The sequence below is a fragment of the Colias philodice genome, chromosome 9 (assembly GCF_061535455.1).
Source record: "Colias philodice isolate Cphi_HAF_F1 chromosome 9, ilColPhil1 Martin Lab GWU primary, whole genome shotgun sequence".
In the NCBI taxonomy this organism is placed as follows: Eukaryota; Metazoa; Arthropoda; class Insecta; order Lepidoptera; family Pieridae; genus Colias; species Colias philodice.
The window spans coordinates 10,422,852-10,440,193 of record NC_143094.1 but is presented as its reverse complement, the minus strand read 5'-3'; the positions used below and the strand labels follow the sequence as shown (position 1 = coordinate 10,440,193).

The 17,342-nt window shown below is 34.7% G+C and overlaps 1 protein-coding gene across 1 annotated transcript in view; it reads left to right on the top strand.

Annotated features, from left to right (window-relative positions):
* Positions 1-17,342, top strand: part of rl (Mitogen-activated protein kinase rl) — a 66,277-nt gene that overhangs the window by 28,883 nt on the left and 20,052 nt on the right. Inside the window, exons 3-6 of the mRNA XM_089699449.1 lie at positions 3,177-3,287; positions 3,673-3,807; positions 9,611-9,727; positions 13,957-14,124. Of these exons, the coding sequence (XP_089555575.1) occupies positions 3,177-3,287; positions 3,673-3,807; positions 9,611-9,727; positions 13,957-14,124 (531 nt within the window). The remainder of the gene's footprint in view (positions 1-3,176; positions 3,288-3,672; positions 3,808-9,610; positions 9,728-13,956; positions 14,125-17,342) is intronic.

Below are 17,342 nucleotides of genomic sequence, written 5' to 3'. Positions count from 1 at the left end.
CGTTGATTTAATTATCGTACTAAAACCGAAAATATATTTATTTATATAAAAAGAAATCAATAAGAAGTTGTTACCAATTTAAGTTAGTTTCGTTATTCTTAGTGCGTTCTAATACTGAACAACACTAAATACGAGTATTCGTTTATACTTTGATCGCGAAAAAATGCACTTGCTCTAGCTCTAAGCTCGTTCGTTTGACGTAAATGCACCGTTACAGAATTGCGTATAAAAATCCGCGAAGTGAAATACCGCTGTGCGGACAAGCCCTAACGCACCTATTCTTGCTCATAAGTAATTATGTACTAACAAACATTCCCACGAGCAATTCAATATTAACAGCAAAGCAGCAATTCTGCCGGACGGAGGTGCATCACTCCGACCGGACGGGATCCATTTCCTAAGAGATTGCATCCATTTTATTCAGTGTTTTTTCTCCAGCTAACAACACTTTTCCTCCCGGTTTTTAATCCCCCTAGAGACGCGTACATAGAAATTTATAGTCAAGCTTGTCGACGGCAAAATGGGAAAATGTTTTTATCTATTTTCATGCGATGCGGGCTATTTATGTTTTCTACAATAATAAGTATACAGGGTTACAGGTTAAGTCGACCTATTCCTGTTAAGAGCGTGTAGTAGGGGTCAAAACAAACTGATTTGATCATATAATACCATATCCAAAAGTTAGCCGTTGAAGAGTTATTGCAATTTTAATTTTTTTCTTGAAAATGCCACTTTATCTTCGCATTTAGCGTTTAATTTTTTATTTTACTTATTTGGTCTGGGTTTTTTTGAGTTTTTATGTAAAGGTTGAGTTAACCCATTGACCACCGTAAGCCCCGATCGGGGCGCGACACAATAGATTTTCTATTGTGTCTGTGATTCCGAGGACTGATGGATTAAACAATAATTCTCAGCAATAAAAATCCATATCGCTGCAAACAATTCAAAGAAATGGCTTTTAAACTAAAAATAATAACATTAAAGTAATTAAGTTAACTCGTTTTAAACAAAGATATTGAAAAAATCTCTATGAAAATGTGTCTGCAGATGTTTTTAAAAACATGTGCATGTTCTTAGCTATGTAAAAAGGTATGATAACCTCAGGTAGCATTCGTAGATTCCAAGAAATCGGGGATAAACATGGGACAGTGTTAGTAAAGTACAACATCAGAATAAATTTTGTCATAATTTATTTTTCTTAAAAACTTTACAGTTCTTGCTCAACATGTCTTCCTCTATTGCGAACACATATTCGAAACCTTTTCCGCAGAGAACTCTTGACTACCCCAGTTGTTAATTGGTTCCTCATCTTATTGGCTGCATCGATAATTTTTTGTCGTAAAATATCAACAGATGGAATCGGGTTCGGCTCATTGTACACCAGACTCTTCATATGCCCCCATACGTAAAAGTCCATGGGGGTTAGGTCTGGACTTCTAGCCGGCCATGGTATGGGCCCACCTCTTCCGATCCATCTGTTTGGATAGTTGATGTCTAACCATTCTCTAACACTTCTTCTGTAATGTGCAGGGCAGCCATCATGTTGGAACCACATGTCTCTTAACAAAGTCAGGGGTATGTCTTCAAGAAGGTCGCTTAAATGTTGGCGCAGAAAGGTCTCATAATTTTCACCATTTAGGTTGTCCGGAAGGAAGTATGGTCCAATTAATTTATTTGAAATTATCCCCATCCACACATTAAGACTGAATCGTCTTTGTGATTTTTTTGGATTCTTCTTGTTAGGATTGCCACGTGCTTTCGGAGCCCAATAGTGAGCGTTATGGTAGTTTGTGATACCGTCTTGATCAAATTTGGACTCATCTGTCCATAAAATTTTTTTGAAAAACGACGGGTTTTCCAGATCCGCATTCAACATGAATCTACAAAAATCTAGTCTTCTTAAAGGATCTCCTTCTTCCATCACGTGCACGGGCGTGTAGTGATATGGGTAATATCCTGAAGTGTTCATTGTGAACCATACTTTCCACTGAGACAGACCAAGTTCTCGGGCAACAATGTTTGTTGATGTCGTGGGATCCATTCGAAAAAATCGCTTAATTTCATTTTCCTCTTCGTCTTCCTCATCCCGGACAGATGGCCGACCGACGTCTGTTCGTCGTCTTAGAATCGAACCAGTTTCTCTAAGGCGACGATAGGTCCCTTCGAAGACACTAACATCTGGTGCACGACGGTCAGGATAGCGGGTCATGTATTCCGCACGAGCATGTGCAGATACACCTTGACAAAACCCGTAACACATCAAAATGTCAGCATATTCTTCGTTAGTATACGAACTCATCTTGAAAATTCAAATCGCAAGCAAAAATCAAAGTCCAGTTTCGAGCCACGGTCACAGAATCGGAAGAAAATCAGTCCAAAAAGAAAGCCAAGTCGCGTTGTCAATACACAGAGGAGCACAGAAATCGCATCTACTACGGACGAATAAGCAGACTAAAAAATACAAAGCGGCATCCTTCGCCCCATACAGCTTCGTCCATCACCTTGCTCGCTCTCTCCAGTAGGTGGAAGCGAGATAGTTGCAGCGTGTGAGTGAGACATCATAATCACGCGGCACAACCCTTTATTGTTCGCATAGGCAGATAATAACTAGACCGATGTTAATGAGCTATTCTAAGAATTATTTCCCCATACCAAGTTTATCCCCGATTTCTTGGAATCTACGAATGCTACCTGAGGTTATCATACCTTTTTACATAGCTAAGAACATGCACATGTTTTTAAAAACATCTGCAGACACATTTTCATAGAGATTTTTTTCAATATCTTTGTTTAAAACAAGTTAACTTAATTACTTTAATGTTATTATTTTTAGTTTAAAAGCCATTTCTTTGAATTGTTTGCAGCGATATGGATTTTTATTGCTGAGAATTATTGTTTAACTCAACCTTTACATAAAAACTCAAAAAAAACCCAGACCAAATAAGTAAAATAAAAAATTAAACGCTAAATGCGAAGATAAAGTGGCATTTTCAAGAAAAAAATTAAAATTGCAATAACTCTTCAACGGCTAACTTTTGGATATGGTATTATAAGATCAAATCAGTTTGTTTTGACCCCTACTACACGCTCTTAACAGGAATAGGTCGACTTAACCTGTAACCCTGTATACACGTGGAAGCATCGGAGTCTATATGGAGACATTTTATTTGTTGCAGATAATCGACATTCGGGATATTTTAAGAGCAGAAACAATTGAGCAGATGAAGGACGTCTACATCGTGCAGTGTCTAATGGAAACGGACTTATACAAATTATTAAAAACACAGGTAAGCTGTCTATGAAAAATTAATATACGTTGAATTTTTATTCCATTAGCATGTTATGTTTTAGTTTATTTATTGTTTAACTAACACTAATCCTACAATCCGTTAAAACATAATATTATAAAAGTAACTAGATTTAACGCCTGAATTGTTAAACGAAATTCAGGAAAATGTAAAATGATAAAGTAATTTTTTTTATGATAAAACTTATTTAAATTCAATTTTATTTAAAAATGACTGTGATCTTCTGATCAGCTTATCATTCAGTAAAAATAACCAAAACTGTATGAAAATATGAACATTAAAAGTTATAAAGAAAACTTGATGTTTAAATTATCTCCAACCCAAATACACAGTAAGCATTATTAAAACAAAACTATTTTTCTAGAAACTAAGCAACGACCACATCTGCTACTTCCTGTACCAAATCCTTCGAGGGCTCAAATACATACACTCGGCGAACGTGCTCCACAGGGACCTCAAGCCTTCCAACCTGTTGTTAAACACCACGTGCGATCTGAAGGTTGGTAACCATGTTTAATTTTCTAAGATACTGCGCTTCGCGGTTTCACCCAAATGGCTCCGCTCCTGTTGGTCTTAGCGTAATGATATATTATAGCCTATAGCCTTCCTCGATAAATGGGCTATGTAACACCGAAATAATTCTGCAAATCAGACCAGTAGTTCCTGAGATTAGCGCGTCCAAACAAACAAACAGACTCTTTAGCTTTATAATATTAGTATAGATTGTTTATTATTCTGATATATTTAAAAAGGTAAATAAATGGTGTAGTGGTTCACATATGACTGAAAAAATTCTGGATTAAATCTGGGGTTGTCACTTATATAAAAAATCTGAATCTGGCAAAGCATAAAAGCTGCTTAAGTACTTGTTAATAAGGAAAAAGCGATTAATGTAACATAGCTAAATGAATCGCATGCAGAATATTGTAATAAATAAGGAAATACACCTAATTTGAACAAAATAAAGAATAGTACATTAAATCATTCATATATCATACTTAGATATCAAAAGGCAACAACCTAGATCCGCCAAACCTACGTTAAATCATAATTCTGAAAGTTTGTGAAAGAAACTACTTCAGTTTCGTCTACAATACAACTATAATAACTAATAACAAATGGGTACAATTTGTACCATATTTTCTTTTCGAACTTTCGGGCCTTATTTCATGATTCAACGTAGGTCCTGTGAGGCCGGGGATCAGACTATAATATACTGACACCAGTCAAATAATCATAAAACAAGAAAAGAAAATCTGGAGCAATATTTTACTTCTAGCCAGTCTGGTCGTAAATGGAAGGTATTTGTTTAAGCAACATATTATAAGTTTGTAGCACTATCATAATATTATAGCTGCTTAGTAAGTTAGTAGTGACACCTTCTAGCTAAAAGGTCCCTTGCCAACTTATTAAATTAATGTTTAAATAGATCACTACATTTCTTTAACTTCTTCTATAATATTATGTTTTTGTTTGCCAAAATAATATTGCTAAGAAAATTTTCAAAGAGAAGTTTTAGTTTTAACATACATTTCCATAAGACACCTTTACTAGCGTCGAATATGATCCTAAATTGGGTCGGCGTCAAGGCCACCGCACCCTCGGAAGATCGGCTTTTAAATGATAGCGTATTTACAGCGGTATCGTGTTTCGGCACGGGAGCCAGTGCCTTATCCTGTGGCCTCATCAATTCCCTTCGTACTCAGATTTCGAGCCTGTTATAATACTGAAAATTTGTAATCACTACATAGTATAAAACAAAGTCGCTTTCTCTGTCCCTATTTCCCTTTGTATGCTTAAATCTTTAAAACTACGCAACGGATTTTGATGCGGTTTTTTTTAATAGATAGAGTGATTCAAGAGGAAGGTTTTAGTATATAATTTATTAGGTTTTAGACAAAGCGGGCGAAGCCGCGGGCGGTAAGCTAGTTATTTATAATAGCTAGTGAGTAGTGATATATGGTATCAGGTACATGTTGCTTATGGTGTTCTGTTACGTGGATAATATAGAACATGTAAATTTGTTTGTTATTTTCAATTATATTATAAGTAAAAATGTGTAGAGGTTGTAAGCGCTCCGGAAATGGCACATTGAAATGTGGCTAATTAGCCACCTTTTAGCCTTTTACTTCAGTAATTCATCTTAGTATGATGACTAATCGTGTGTGCGTTAGTGTGCCATTTTCGAAGATTGAATGTTGTGTCGATAACATCTCTACACCTTTTAACATTTTGAAACGGGTGTCTACCTTACAAATACGAGTTTATAACATGCAGACGAGAGTTTACCTGCAGAATAATAACCATCTCAAAATACAATTTACATACGAAAGTGCAAGCTGAATAACAGCGAATTTTAAATTAATCCGCTCATACAGGATCATAAAATTTAAAGTTTAATCAACAATTTCATCGAATAATAAAGTAATACCGCATTAAAGTCACTTTTGTGAAATTTAACATCACTTCCCGGTGTTGGCCCGTAGTCATTACCGCCTGCGCAAAACTACGATCAATACAGTTTGTTATATTTTTTTAATTTAAAAACTAGCTTTCCGCCAGTGACTTCGCCCGCGTAGTCAAAGAAAACCCCACGTATTTCTCGTTCCCGTGGGATTTCCGGGATAAATCTATCCTATGTCCTTCCTCAGGTCTTAAGCTATCTCTGTACCAAATTTGAAGTAAATCCATGCAGTACTTTTTGAGTTTACCTGGGACATACGGACAAACAGAAAAAAATCTAAAAACTAAAGTTTCGGCTTCGATATCGATAGAAGATCAAGCCCCATGTATGCTTTAAAAAAATATTCAGTGTACAGTTTTGACTTTCCTACGATTTTATTATATTATTTATAGATTTAAATGTAAATAAAAATATACATAGTTATATGAATAATTGAATAGGCTGTCGACTCGTTAAAACATTTTTGCTCATCGTTAGCCGTCCGAGGTTAAGTGGAGATGTCGACGATATTTTTCCAATCAAAGTATTTAAATTATATGAAATTTCACTATTCTATTTCTGAATAGCATAGCTGAAAATAGAAATGTTTTCAGATATTTTAATTCATTATGTATTCACTTTGCTCTGGTTTCATTTATAATTAAATCATTGGATATAGGTATAAATTAAACTATATTTACTCCAATAGAGAAAAATTCAACTGTACTTAGATAAAAAATATTATATTGTTAGGGCTTTCATACAGGGTTAGTTTTCAATGACCGGCCAAATTTTCAGAAATGGTTCAGAATCGATAACATTTTCGATCTAATGAAAAAAAAAAACGTTTTTTTTTTTCATTAGATTTCATTCCTGTCCGCCACTAGCGAACGTGTGGACATTACAAAAGCACAATTTAGATCAACAACCTAGATAGGTTAGCACACACATAAATTTGGCGATGCGCGCACGCACACAAGTGCATTGATTCTCAATAAGCTTATCGCGTGTTTACGATTTAGGAAATTTTTAAGACATTTTCAAATGAATGAATGCTATTATTTTTTTTATTCGACAATAATATTTCAAATGTACCTTTGGTTTAATATATAGATCTTAATTTTAAATTTTGGCTGGTCATTGAAAACTATAACCCTGTATAACTTAATTTGATAGAATAGACACGTGTGTGTAAACAGAAATTAAAACTTACCATTTCGCAAGTTTATAATTGAGGGGCTTGAACTCTAAGAACACTTTAAGTTTACAAGAACATTTTCAAACATTTAATCGGCTTCTCTTTACCTCTAGGGAGTGTGCACAAATTATTATTCGTATCCACGCTATCAAAACTTAAACTAAAGCGGATTCCAATCCCACCTCGTGATAGAAATTTTTTCTATTATTTAGACTTGTGTGAAAAATGTATGTTTATAAAGCCATTTCTTGATTTAAAAATTACAATAGGTATCAATAACTTTACCTATTATACATACGAAAGTGTGTTTATTTGTCCTTCTTTGATGATTTTTGAGTATATAGAGATAGTTAGGTTAGGGACATAGTTATACTTTTTATCACGGGGAAACATCTCATTCTAATAGGAATAAGTGTCTATTGTTATGCGCATTTAAGTTTATAAATTCCGGTAGATATGATACAATTGTGATAACTGTTATATAAACTTTGATAACGCGAACGAAGCCGCGGGCGAAGAGTAGGTAAAAATATATTTTATCTTGAAATTTAAGCTTGAATATCTCAGCGAAATCTATACTAATATTATAAAGAGGAAAGGTTTGTATGTATGTATGTATGTATGTATGGTTTTCACGCATAAACTACTGGACCGATTTTGATGAAATTTGGCACAGATAATCTATAGACCCTGAGAAAGAACATAGGCTAACTTTTATTGCGAAATATGTACCACGGGCGAAGCCGGGGCGGACCTCTAGTTATGAAATAAAGCTTGAATAAGGTAGCTTTTAAACAAGACAATCTCTGTCTGAGAGTAATGTACATATCGAGTAATAAATTATGTATACCAAATAATTATTTTGCTCAAAGAGATTCGGAATTATCGCGGGACGTTACGCTTTGTACAAATGATTGTGTTTAATTGATTCTAACATTTGGATTATGTTATTACTTATTGAATACACAAATGTTTACGCTCAAAGAGGTAATATTGCCAAAGATTGTGTTGTAATGTGATGTGTTTACATTTTGCTTTAGACTATTGATTATATACTTGATTAAAGGAGGTGTATTATATTTTAAATTAAAATTATTATAATCATATTTAACCTACCTATAATGCTAGGCGTCCACTAGGCGGATCGGGCCGGGCCGCATCGCAACGCAAAAATACGCCGGCCTATGTTTTGTATGAAACATCGTCCATTAGCGACGGATCGGGTCGGGGCGGGCCGCAACGCATTGGCGGATATCGCTTCGCAGGCGGATTTCTGCCGGCGCGGCGGTGCGCTGCGGCCCGGCCCGCCCCGACCCGTCTAGCGGACGCAGGCAGGCGGATGTAAGCGGCGAGCGTCTGTTAGATAAAATCCGCCTAGGCGGTCCGCCGCGCCCCGTACAGGTGGACGCAGGAGAAAACAGCGCGTCCATTAGAGACGGCCCGTTGCGATGCGGCCCGGCCCGATCCGCCTCTAATGGACGCCTAGCATAATACAAAGAAGATAATAAATTATGCATATTTGGACATAACGCCATGGAAGATTCAAACCGTATAGAAGACGTACGCTACTATGCATAAAGTTAGCTCATTTTCTTTTCGTATTTTTATTTATTTTCATTATTTCGTCCTTGTTTAATTTAACACTATCACCTTGAATGTATTTTTCCAACATTATTTTAATTTCTAACCATACAGCGTAATTATGCGTCGAACGAATCGCAATTCTCACGCAGTATCAACTATAGAAAAGATTAGTTAGAAATAATAAGAACAAAAAATTTACGTTGAAAATAATTTAACGAATGTTAATAAAGGTCAAGTAATACATATATGCATGGTTAATCCAAGAAATATCACCCATTACATACATTATTCACGTCATACTGGATAACGTGTAAAATATTATAATTCAGCAATAAGGGCTTGTTACTATAATGAAAACATTCCATGTCTCGCTGGTAATGGCAGTCGTTAGTTAAATGCCTGCTCATTTTCATCAACCGAACGCATCTTTTGATTACGCTCGTCTGTTTTTCAATAGAAAATGAATTTTCGTATCGTTGCTCTTACATCAATTCTTTTATGAGCCTCGACGCCATTCAATTCCTTCTATAGAATATTCTAATGAGGCTTTTTGGAGTAAAGATGTATTTTTTTACCGAAATCATCATTATTATTGATACCGTTCAAGTTTCTATTAACCTTTCAGGAAAGCTATCTTATTTTCGATTTTAATAATTATTAAAACGTGAGTAATGAGAAAAGTTCCGTATGAAGTTCTGAAACTTGTAATTCAATATATGATTGGTTTCTCGACGCTTCCAGTTAGTAACTGTACCAACATAATTTCTAACACGTACATTTTATGTATAAATATGCTGTAGATATATATACTTATGCACACACATTATATTATATCTTTCCTATACGTTATAATTATAATATTTTGTCTCATTGACTGGTGGTAATTGATTTTGCTTTATATTATTAAAGTTGTTTTGACAAAATCACATAAAAAAGGAAAAATGATACACTTCACACAGCGTCAAGAAAAATATATCAATCTGCATCATTAGCATATAAGTGGAATACATGAACATATAAATATTAAGTATATTTAATAAATTGATATAGTTGTTAATAACATAAATCCTTGTACAGATATGCGATTTCGGTCTGGCGCGAGTGGCGGACCCCGACCACGATCACACGGGCTTCCTCACCGAGTACGTGGCGACGCGTTGGTACCGCGCGCCCGAGATCATGCTTAACTCAAAGGTAATTTATAATATATGAATGTGCAGTTTGGTTGTGTTTTAGTCTGCCTTGTTTATTCCATTCAATGGGCAAATATTCGACGGTATTCAATCATAATATTAATCCTAGAAATCGTGTAAAATGATCTTTTATTGGTTGCAGTGTTACTACTAAGTTTGTGTTATGAATGCAGCACAATAAATTTATAGCAATCTACATTATTTCTTAAATACCTAAAAAAATAGATCATCTGAAGAAAATTCATATTATGTATCTTTACAATTATTTATCCAGCAAGATATCAGACATAATGATTCTATAATATGGCTATGATGCAATATCCTCGTTTAATGGCTCACCGATAAGTAAAAGTTCTGAAGTCAAAGAGTAAAACTTTGCTTCGATTGCTACGTGATTAATGGCCTCTATAAGATAAGTTCCCGCAAAGCTATACATAATACTTTTTACGTGCCGCACTACTTCCATTCGATATTGTATTTTCGTAATAAAACTTGCTAATAATAGAATAGCGCTATTTCTGGTCCGAAGTAATCAAATGTTTTCTAAGCTTTAAAGCCGCTTATAAAAGCCTTTTTCCGGCGATAGAACATTATATCTGAGCTCGGGCGATTTAATTAAAAAAACGCTCACCTAACAATGAATGACTTTAAGCGTGCCGGCCTTAGGTATAATTTGTTCTTGAAAACGCTTTCGCGTGTCGGAGTCGAGTGGAAAAGTTGCAAGCGTACATAATTCCCCGCACCCCGTCGACCCCTGACATTAATAACGCAGGCCATAATTTAATTGGATTGCCGATACGTGAACTGTATGGATAGCTATACATTTGCGTCTCATTAAGCCGTTAATTTTTATCTACCTCGGCTGGCTCGTGGCAGTGGTTGGCGGTCGATCGACTACATTTGGAGAGGTCGGAATACGATTGGAATCGATGCAAGGATTTTATACACTTTTGACCAAACTAGGACACCCTATATTTTTGTCCAACTTACAAATTTTTTACGAATTCTATGTTTGTAGTAGTAGCTTGTTGAATATGAAAAAATATAGTTCAACGAAGTACATAACATGAATATAAATATTGAACAGATACTTACATATCTGTGTTCAATATTAAATCAGTAACCACTGCTTCAATTGAATCCAAATTAAGTACTTAATTATTCCTTTATCTAATTTGAAAATCCTGGGTAATACCAGTTGTGCAGTGCACTATTAATTTCCTATTATTGTGATCTCAACAAGCTGCTTTTTTCGGTTCCGCCCACACATATTTGGTTAATTGTATTTGATCCCTATTAAATAGACTCTGTTGCATTCAGATTTAGCATATCTAATTAAAAAACTATCATTTATTTTAAGACTATTCATATACATAATTAGAAAAAAATAATATAAAGTCTACCGCAGTAGTCTTAAATTTTTTCATGCTTCGTTTGATTTCTATGAAAACTAAGTAAATAAGTAGGTACAAGATTTATTTTATCTTTAAAACCGTTTAAGCTTAAATTTCATCTAATCTTAACCTAGTTTTAGGGCTTCACCTCGCTGAAGTTTCTAGAAATTATCAGCCAATTAATAATTCTAGTAGTAACTAGATATTTGGTTAATAGACAGGCTAGATCTTGCGAATCCTACTAGCACTCGCAAAAATCGGACGTTTTAGTCAGAGGGCGTCCGTCAAAAACGTTTTTGCTTAGAATAATTACACATAGAAAGATAGTCTTCATACAAGCGCCATCTCAAAAGTGACGCACTAAATCGGTTCACACAGAGATGACGATTACGTGCTCACGCTCGGCGACACGCACACATACACTTGCGTAATGTTGTCAGTGGCGGTCCATTTTGCCCGAAAGTGGGGTAATCATTCGGTCGCTGATAACCATTTGTTTTTGGCAATTATTATAAATAGGTGTTTGATAAAGTGTGGATATGGTAATTTAAAGTTTTTATTATACGGGAATGTTTATTTTTTATAACGAATAAAAGAAAACAACAACACTTATAAGAAAATTAATTTTTATTTTAAGAATTGTATACAATTATGTTTTTTTACTCTGTAATTAAAGTTGGTTTACTTTCGATTTCGACGCAATCTACACAATCCACCCGGTGTCATGTACTTATCTTCATTCTCAAAATGTTTCGAACATATTCGTGTATTTTTGGTTGGCTTCCAATATACTTCTCCACGACTAAGCCTTATATTTTTCACCCACTTGTCAGCAATAACAGGGTCGGTAGGAATCCTTTGAACAACAACACGCAATACTCTTATATGTTGTCATTTTAACAAGTGTGAAAAAAAAGTTCGTTTACTTTTCAACTTTCAAGTAACACATTTTCAGGTACCCATATTATGATATCTTAACACAAACACCTATATTAAAAAACAGCAATAACAACTGTTTTAAAATTAACTAGTCAGTTAAAATGGGAAAATATTTTCACAATCGGGCAACACTGAGTATAGAATTGGAACGTATTTATTTTGACTTATTTAACTACAAAATACTATGAAATTCTGAAAGCTTACCTGTGAAAAGTGATGTTATCACATTTCTTTTGCTTTTCAGATGTGTTGTGACACAATTTGACTGCACAAACCGTCATAATAATTTTTTTTTTCGCGAGACACGTTCGGCTTGCATTCACGTTTAACACTACGTAGCGGCCCGGCGTTTGGAGCCATTTATGGCTCCAATAAAGGTGCTTCAAAATGGGCGCGCGGACTTGGTTTCTATGTGTAATTATTCTAAGCGTTTTTGAGTAATTTTTGCAGTCAAAGGTATCATAGGTATACACTATACATGACCAAGAACTCAACTCTGATAATAAAATATCGTCTTTTTGATCTTGCAGACCCTCATAGCTTTGTAATACATATTCAAATAAGGGGCGACATACGGTTAAATACATTGGAGGTCGTAAAATTCTTTATCTGTAACCCAATCGCTACGAAGAGTTTATGGTTTTGTAATCTATATTCCAATTCTAAAAGCCACTCAATTTATTTCCCAGTTATTGGAAATGCTTATCTATGATAAAGTATTATGGTCCGGGAGCCAGCAGCAGATTTTATGACCAAGTTCCTCTCAAGCGGTAATTAGTAAAATGCATCAAAGTATAGTATTATGAAGCCTCGTGAACGTCAGCTGGAGCTCGGTTGGGGGGAAGAGCGGTTGTAGCCTCCCGTATCAGCTGACGGTTTTTCCACCAAGATACAGCCAGCTGACATATATATTTATCCACAGTTACATATAAGCTATCATCAGGTAAATTTTTGTTTGAGAGGAAATAACGGAAAATAAATTTTTCTTTAAATTTAACTTTCATGTTCGAGACACCAGCTGACGTATAATACACCATGTTGTAACCAGCTGACTATTTTTTTTCGTTGAGATATTGGGTTAGCTACAATTTGACAAATTTTTAGCTGAGAGGAAATGAATGAATGAATGTATTTTTTTTTTCCTATGTGCGTTGGAGGCTACAACCGCTCACCCCCCCAACCGAGCGCCAGCTGACGTTCACGAGGCTTTATAATACTATACTCTCATGCGTCTGACGAATTATCTCTTGAGAGGAAATAGTTAACCAAATTTGCACCTGGCTCCCTAACCATTATTTTATGTCACTAATACTGCACGCTTAGATGGTTATTTATATCAGTTTTTAATAAAATTATATTACTGCAAGAAGACGATGTTCCTCTTGGAAAACTAATTTTATTCATCGTACGTGAATTGAGAATTCTTTGTATAACATTGACATATAATGAAATGAGTCGAATAAGAGTCGACTACGAAGAATCTACGAAATGAGATTCAAATATTAATATATTCCTTACAATGGTTTACCTAATACTTGGTACTGTTAACGCTGACCTTAAAAACGACTCTATTCCCTTGCTCCCCTAAAATTCACAATATCTGGCCTAATAAGCACAGGTTTATTCCTAGTTGAGGCGCGCGATCGTCGTGTCTGATCTGAGTTGAATGATTGTATTTTGTGAATAAACGATTTTAAACATGCTTATATTAGATTCATCTGAATGTTTGTATTTAACTCGATGGACTCGATGTTTACCCATTTTAAAAGGATAAATCTGCCCTTCAAACTTTGTACACTTATCCAAGATCGGTGACGATACAATAATTTCATGAGTTTTAGCGTGATTTCGTTTATTAGACTGCATTGATTATTATTTGCGTTTATTCCCCACACAGGGCTACACGAAGTCAATAGACATATGGTCGGTGGGGTGTATCCTGGCGGAGATGCTGTCGAACCGGCCGATCTTCCCCGGGAAACATTATCTGGACCAATTGAATCATATCCTGGGAGTGCTCGGCTCGCCCAGTCAAGAGGATCTGGACTGCATTATTAATGAGAAGGTAACTTATTTCATATTATGTGTCTTAAGATTTTACTTTATGGTGGTATAGGCGTAGGCTATATAAAGTGTGTTTATTATAGGGCTATATAAAGCAATTTGAAAAATAGATTGGTATGTTAATCTACTAACTATATGATTATTTACTTCAATATACAGTATGTACACGGAATTATCATAAGTTTGACAAAGTGTACATGTTCATTGGTAAATTAATATCTTAAAAATGTTATGCCTTAAATTGCACCCATTGTGTACGTACATTTTCGCAAGAAATTTAAAACAGTTTAACGGTGACCTGTAAAATTTTCAAACGCAAATAATAAGTTCGGAAACTTAGAATTTTCTTCCCAAAGTAAAATGCGAACGGAAGTCAATTAAAGTTGTCCTTCTCGCTCGACTTATTCGAGCGGAAAATATGGTCAGGACTTCTGACTTTATGAAACACCTTAATAAACGTGAAATAAGGAAAAAAGCTGAATAAAATATCATTCATATTTTTTTCACTAAAGGTAACGCAAATATTTTGTCGGAATTGTATATCGCATTGAAAATATTCTCGTCAGGGAAAATGATAAACGAAATATTTTATAAGCGAAAGGTTCTTGGCCGACTCTTTAGTATTGTGGTATATAAGTTGGACTCGATTCCTGGTGAAAACAAAATATGCCTAAAACAAAATGTCTTGATGTGATATTTATGATAATTGGTAGAAGGTTCATCAACTACTTTCTTTAGAAAATCGATGAGGGTTATGTGGGATTTTATTTTCCCCACAAAGGGCACGCGACACGTGATGTTATTATTGCTAATAATAGGTACAGCAAAAATACATTTATTCCAATACCGAAATCAGCTTACAAAGGGGTTGTAACTTTACAACTCCTCTGTAAGCTGATTTTAATGAGAAAAACCCGCCTAATTTGTAATGCTTATTATTTCCACGAGTTATATTTTATTCATAATATACGTTTTTGTAAACAAGTTATAAATACATTGACGTGTAAATTGCGTGAAAATAGAGAGACATCTTTCCGAGTGAAAAACTTAAACTTATATCCGTCCGTACCAATTATCTTGTATCAGACCCCGAAAACAATGTTGTACTAAGTAAAAGCTAGTATCTAATCTAATATATATTATAAAGGCGAAAGTTTGTAAGGATGTATGGATGTTTGTTACTCTTTCACGTAAAAACTACTGAACCGATTACAATGAAATTTAGCACACATATAGAGGGTAACTTGGATTAACACATAGGATAGATTTTATCCCGGAAATCCCACGGGAACGGGAACTATGCGGGTTTTCCTTTGCAAACGCGGGCGAAGCCGCGGGCGGAAATCTAGTGATAAAAGATAGCTCTAGTAATTTTTACCAACTAGTTATAAGTACAAAGAACGCTATACGCTACAGTTACATACAATGTAACACAATCTAAGTATAGAAACAACGAATTGAAAATATAATTAAAAGATTCATATTAATAATTGTATAATTTGTATACTATACATTGAATTCTCAAGAGGGAACAAAAAAGACGAATCCAACGAAGATAGTTACGTTATTCTAAGTTCGTATGTCTCACAAGTGAATTAAATACACATTTCTCTAGATATTTTATAAGAAATATTTAATGTACTCGAGCGTACAATGTATTTTATGAATCGGTATCTTTTTCTTTATTTGAATGATAATAATTATTATTATCTCTCCATAAATTATTTCATGTGGATTATGTGGTATGTTCTATATTGTGTGACGGATGAACAAACAGCTGATTACTCGTATTTACGATGATATTACAATTTTAAAGCTCTTTCATTTGATTTCAATCACATAGACGTGGATAGTAACCCGTAAATTAATTCAAAAGTAAAGCATGTAAAGGTGCCTTAGAGGGACCTTAAATACGGACCTTAAATATTTAGTATATTCAATATATATCGCTCCGCTCCCAAAGTTTGTTATTCAGGCGATGTTTCCCTTGTGTTTTGTTAATAAACGGGTTTATAGAAACTTCACAATAAATTATGCTAAGGTGAAACAGAGGCCATAATATAGTTATATTAACGAGGTGTTTTGGGTTACAAGAGTGAAAACAACTAAACGGACCAAATGATAACAAAAGTCGGCTTATTTGGTGATATTAGCGATATTAAAATGGGGAAGTTTTAAATCGCACCCCAATGGTGGTCGAGTTAAATATAATTAACGTAATGTGGATAAAAGAACAACAAAAATTTATAATCAAAATAGACAGTGTAGGTACATAACTAACCTCATAGTTATTTAAAAAATATTAAGTACTTTTTATTTCAGTCAAATGTATGTAATAAATATTATATTTATTTTAGTTTTTCGTTTGCTATGTCAAGTCTGTACTCACTTTGTATAAATTTGGACGCAAAATAGGTGAGGGAAAATTGCTTGAGTCAGCCCAAAACGATTCCCTTGATTTTACCCATAATCATCATGGAAAAAAGAAATGGTTACGGTGTCCTCTTTCCAAATTACTTTAGGGTTGGGCTATGAGCATTACCATTTATTGCTGCAAGGAAATAAAGAAAATTAGAATACGATAGACTATAGAGCAAACATTTTACCTGAAAGCTAGTATACAAAAAAATACAAAAAAATAAATGTCAATATCAAGAACAACACAGGTTAGAGACTTGGGTGTTATTCATGACATTAAACTTACGCATAACGATCATGTTGAATTTATTATACAAAAAGCGTACAAAAATTTAGGTTTCATACTTCGGACTTGTGATGCATTCACAGATATCTTATGTTTAAAAGTACTGTATTTTTCGTATGTGCGAAGCGTACTAGAATTTGCGAGTCCGATCTGGCGTCCCTCTTATCGCTGTTATATTGACCGCTTGGAAAATATTCAAAAAATATTTATTAGGAAACTTAATTTTATATCGAACACCTCTTGTGCTAATTACCTTGAAGGATGCTCTCTCCAAAGGATCAATACACTCGAACAACGGAGAGATATTATCGACATGATGCTGCTTTACGACATAATGCGTAATAGACTGGACTGTCCAAATATTCTCGGTAATATATCACTACAAGCACCGTCATTACGAACAAGGCATTGCCAACTATTAAAGGTTCCCCTCGCTTCAACCAAACACCTGCAAAATTCTACACTCTTCCGTCTACCTGATATTTACAACAAGAAATTTTCAAGTGTTGACATAT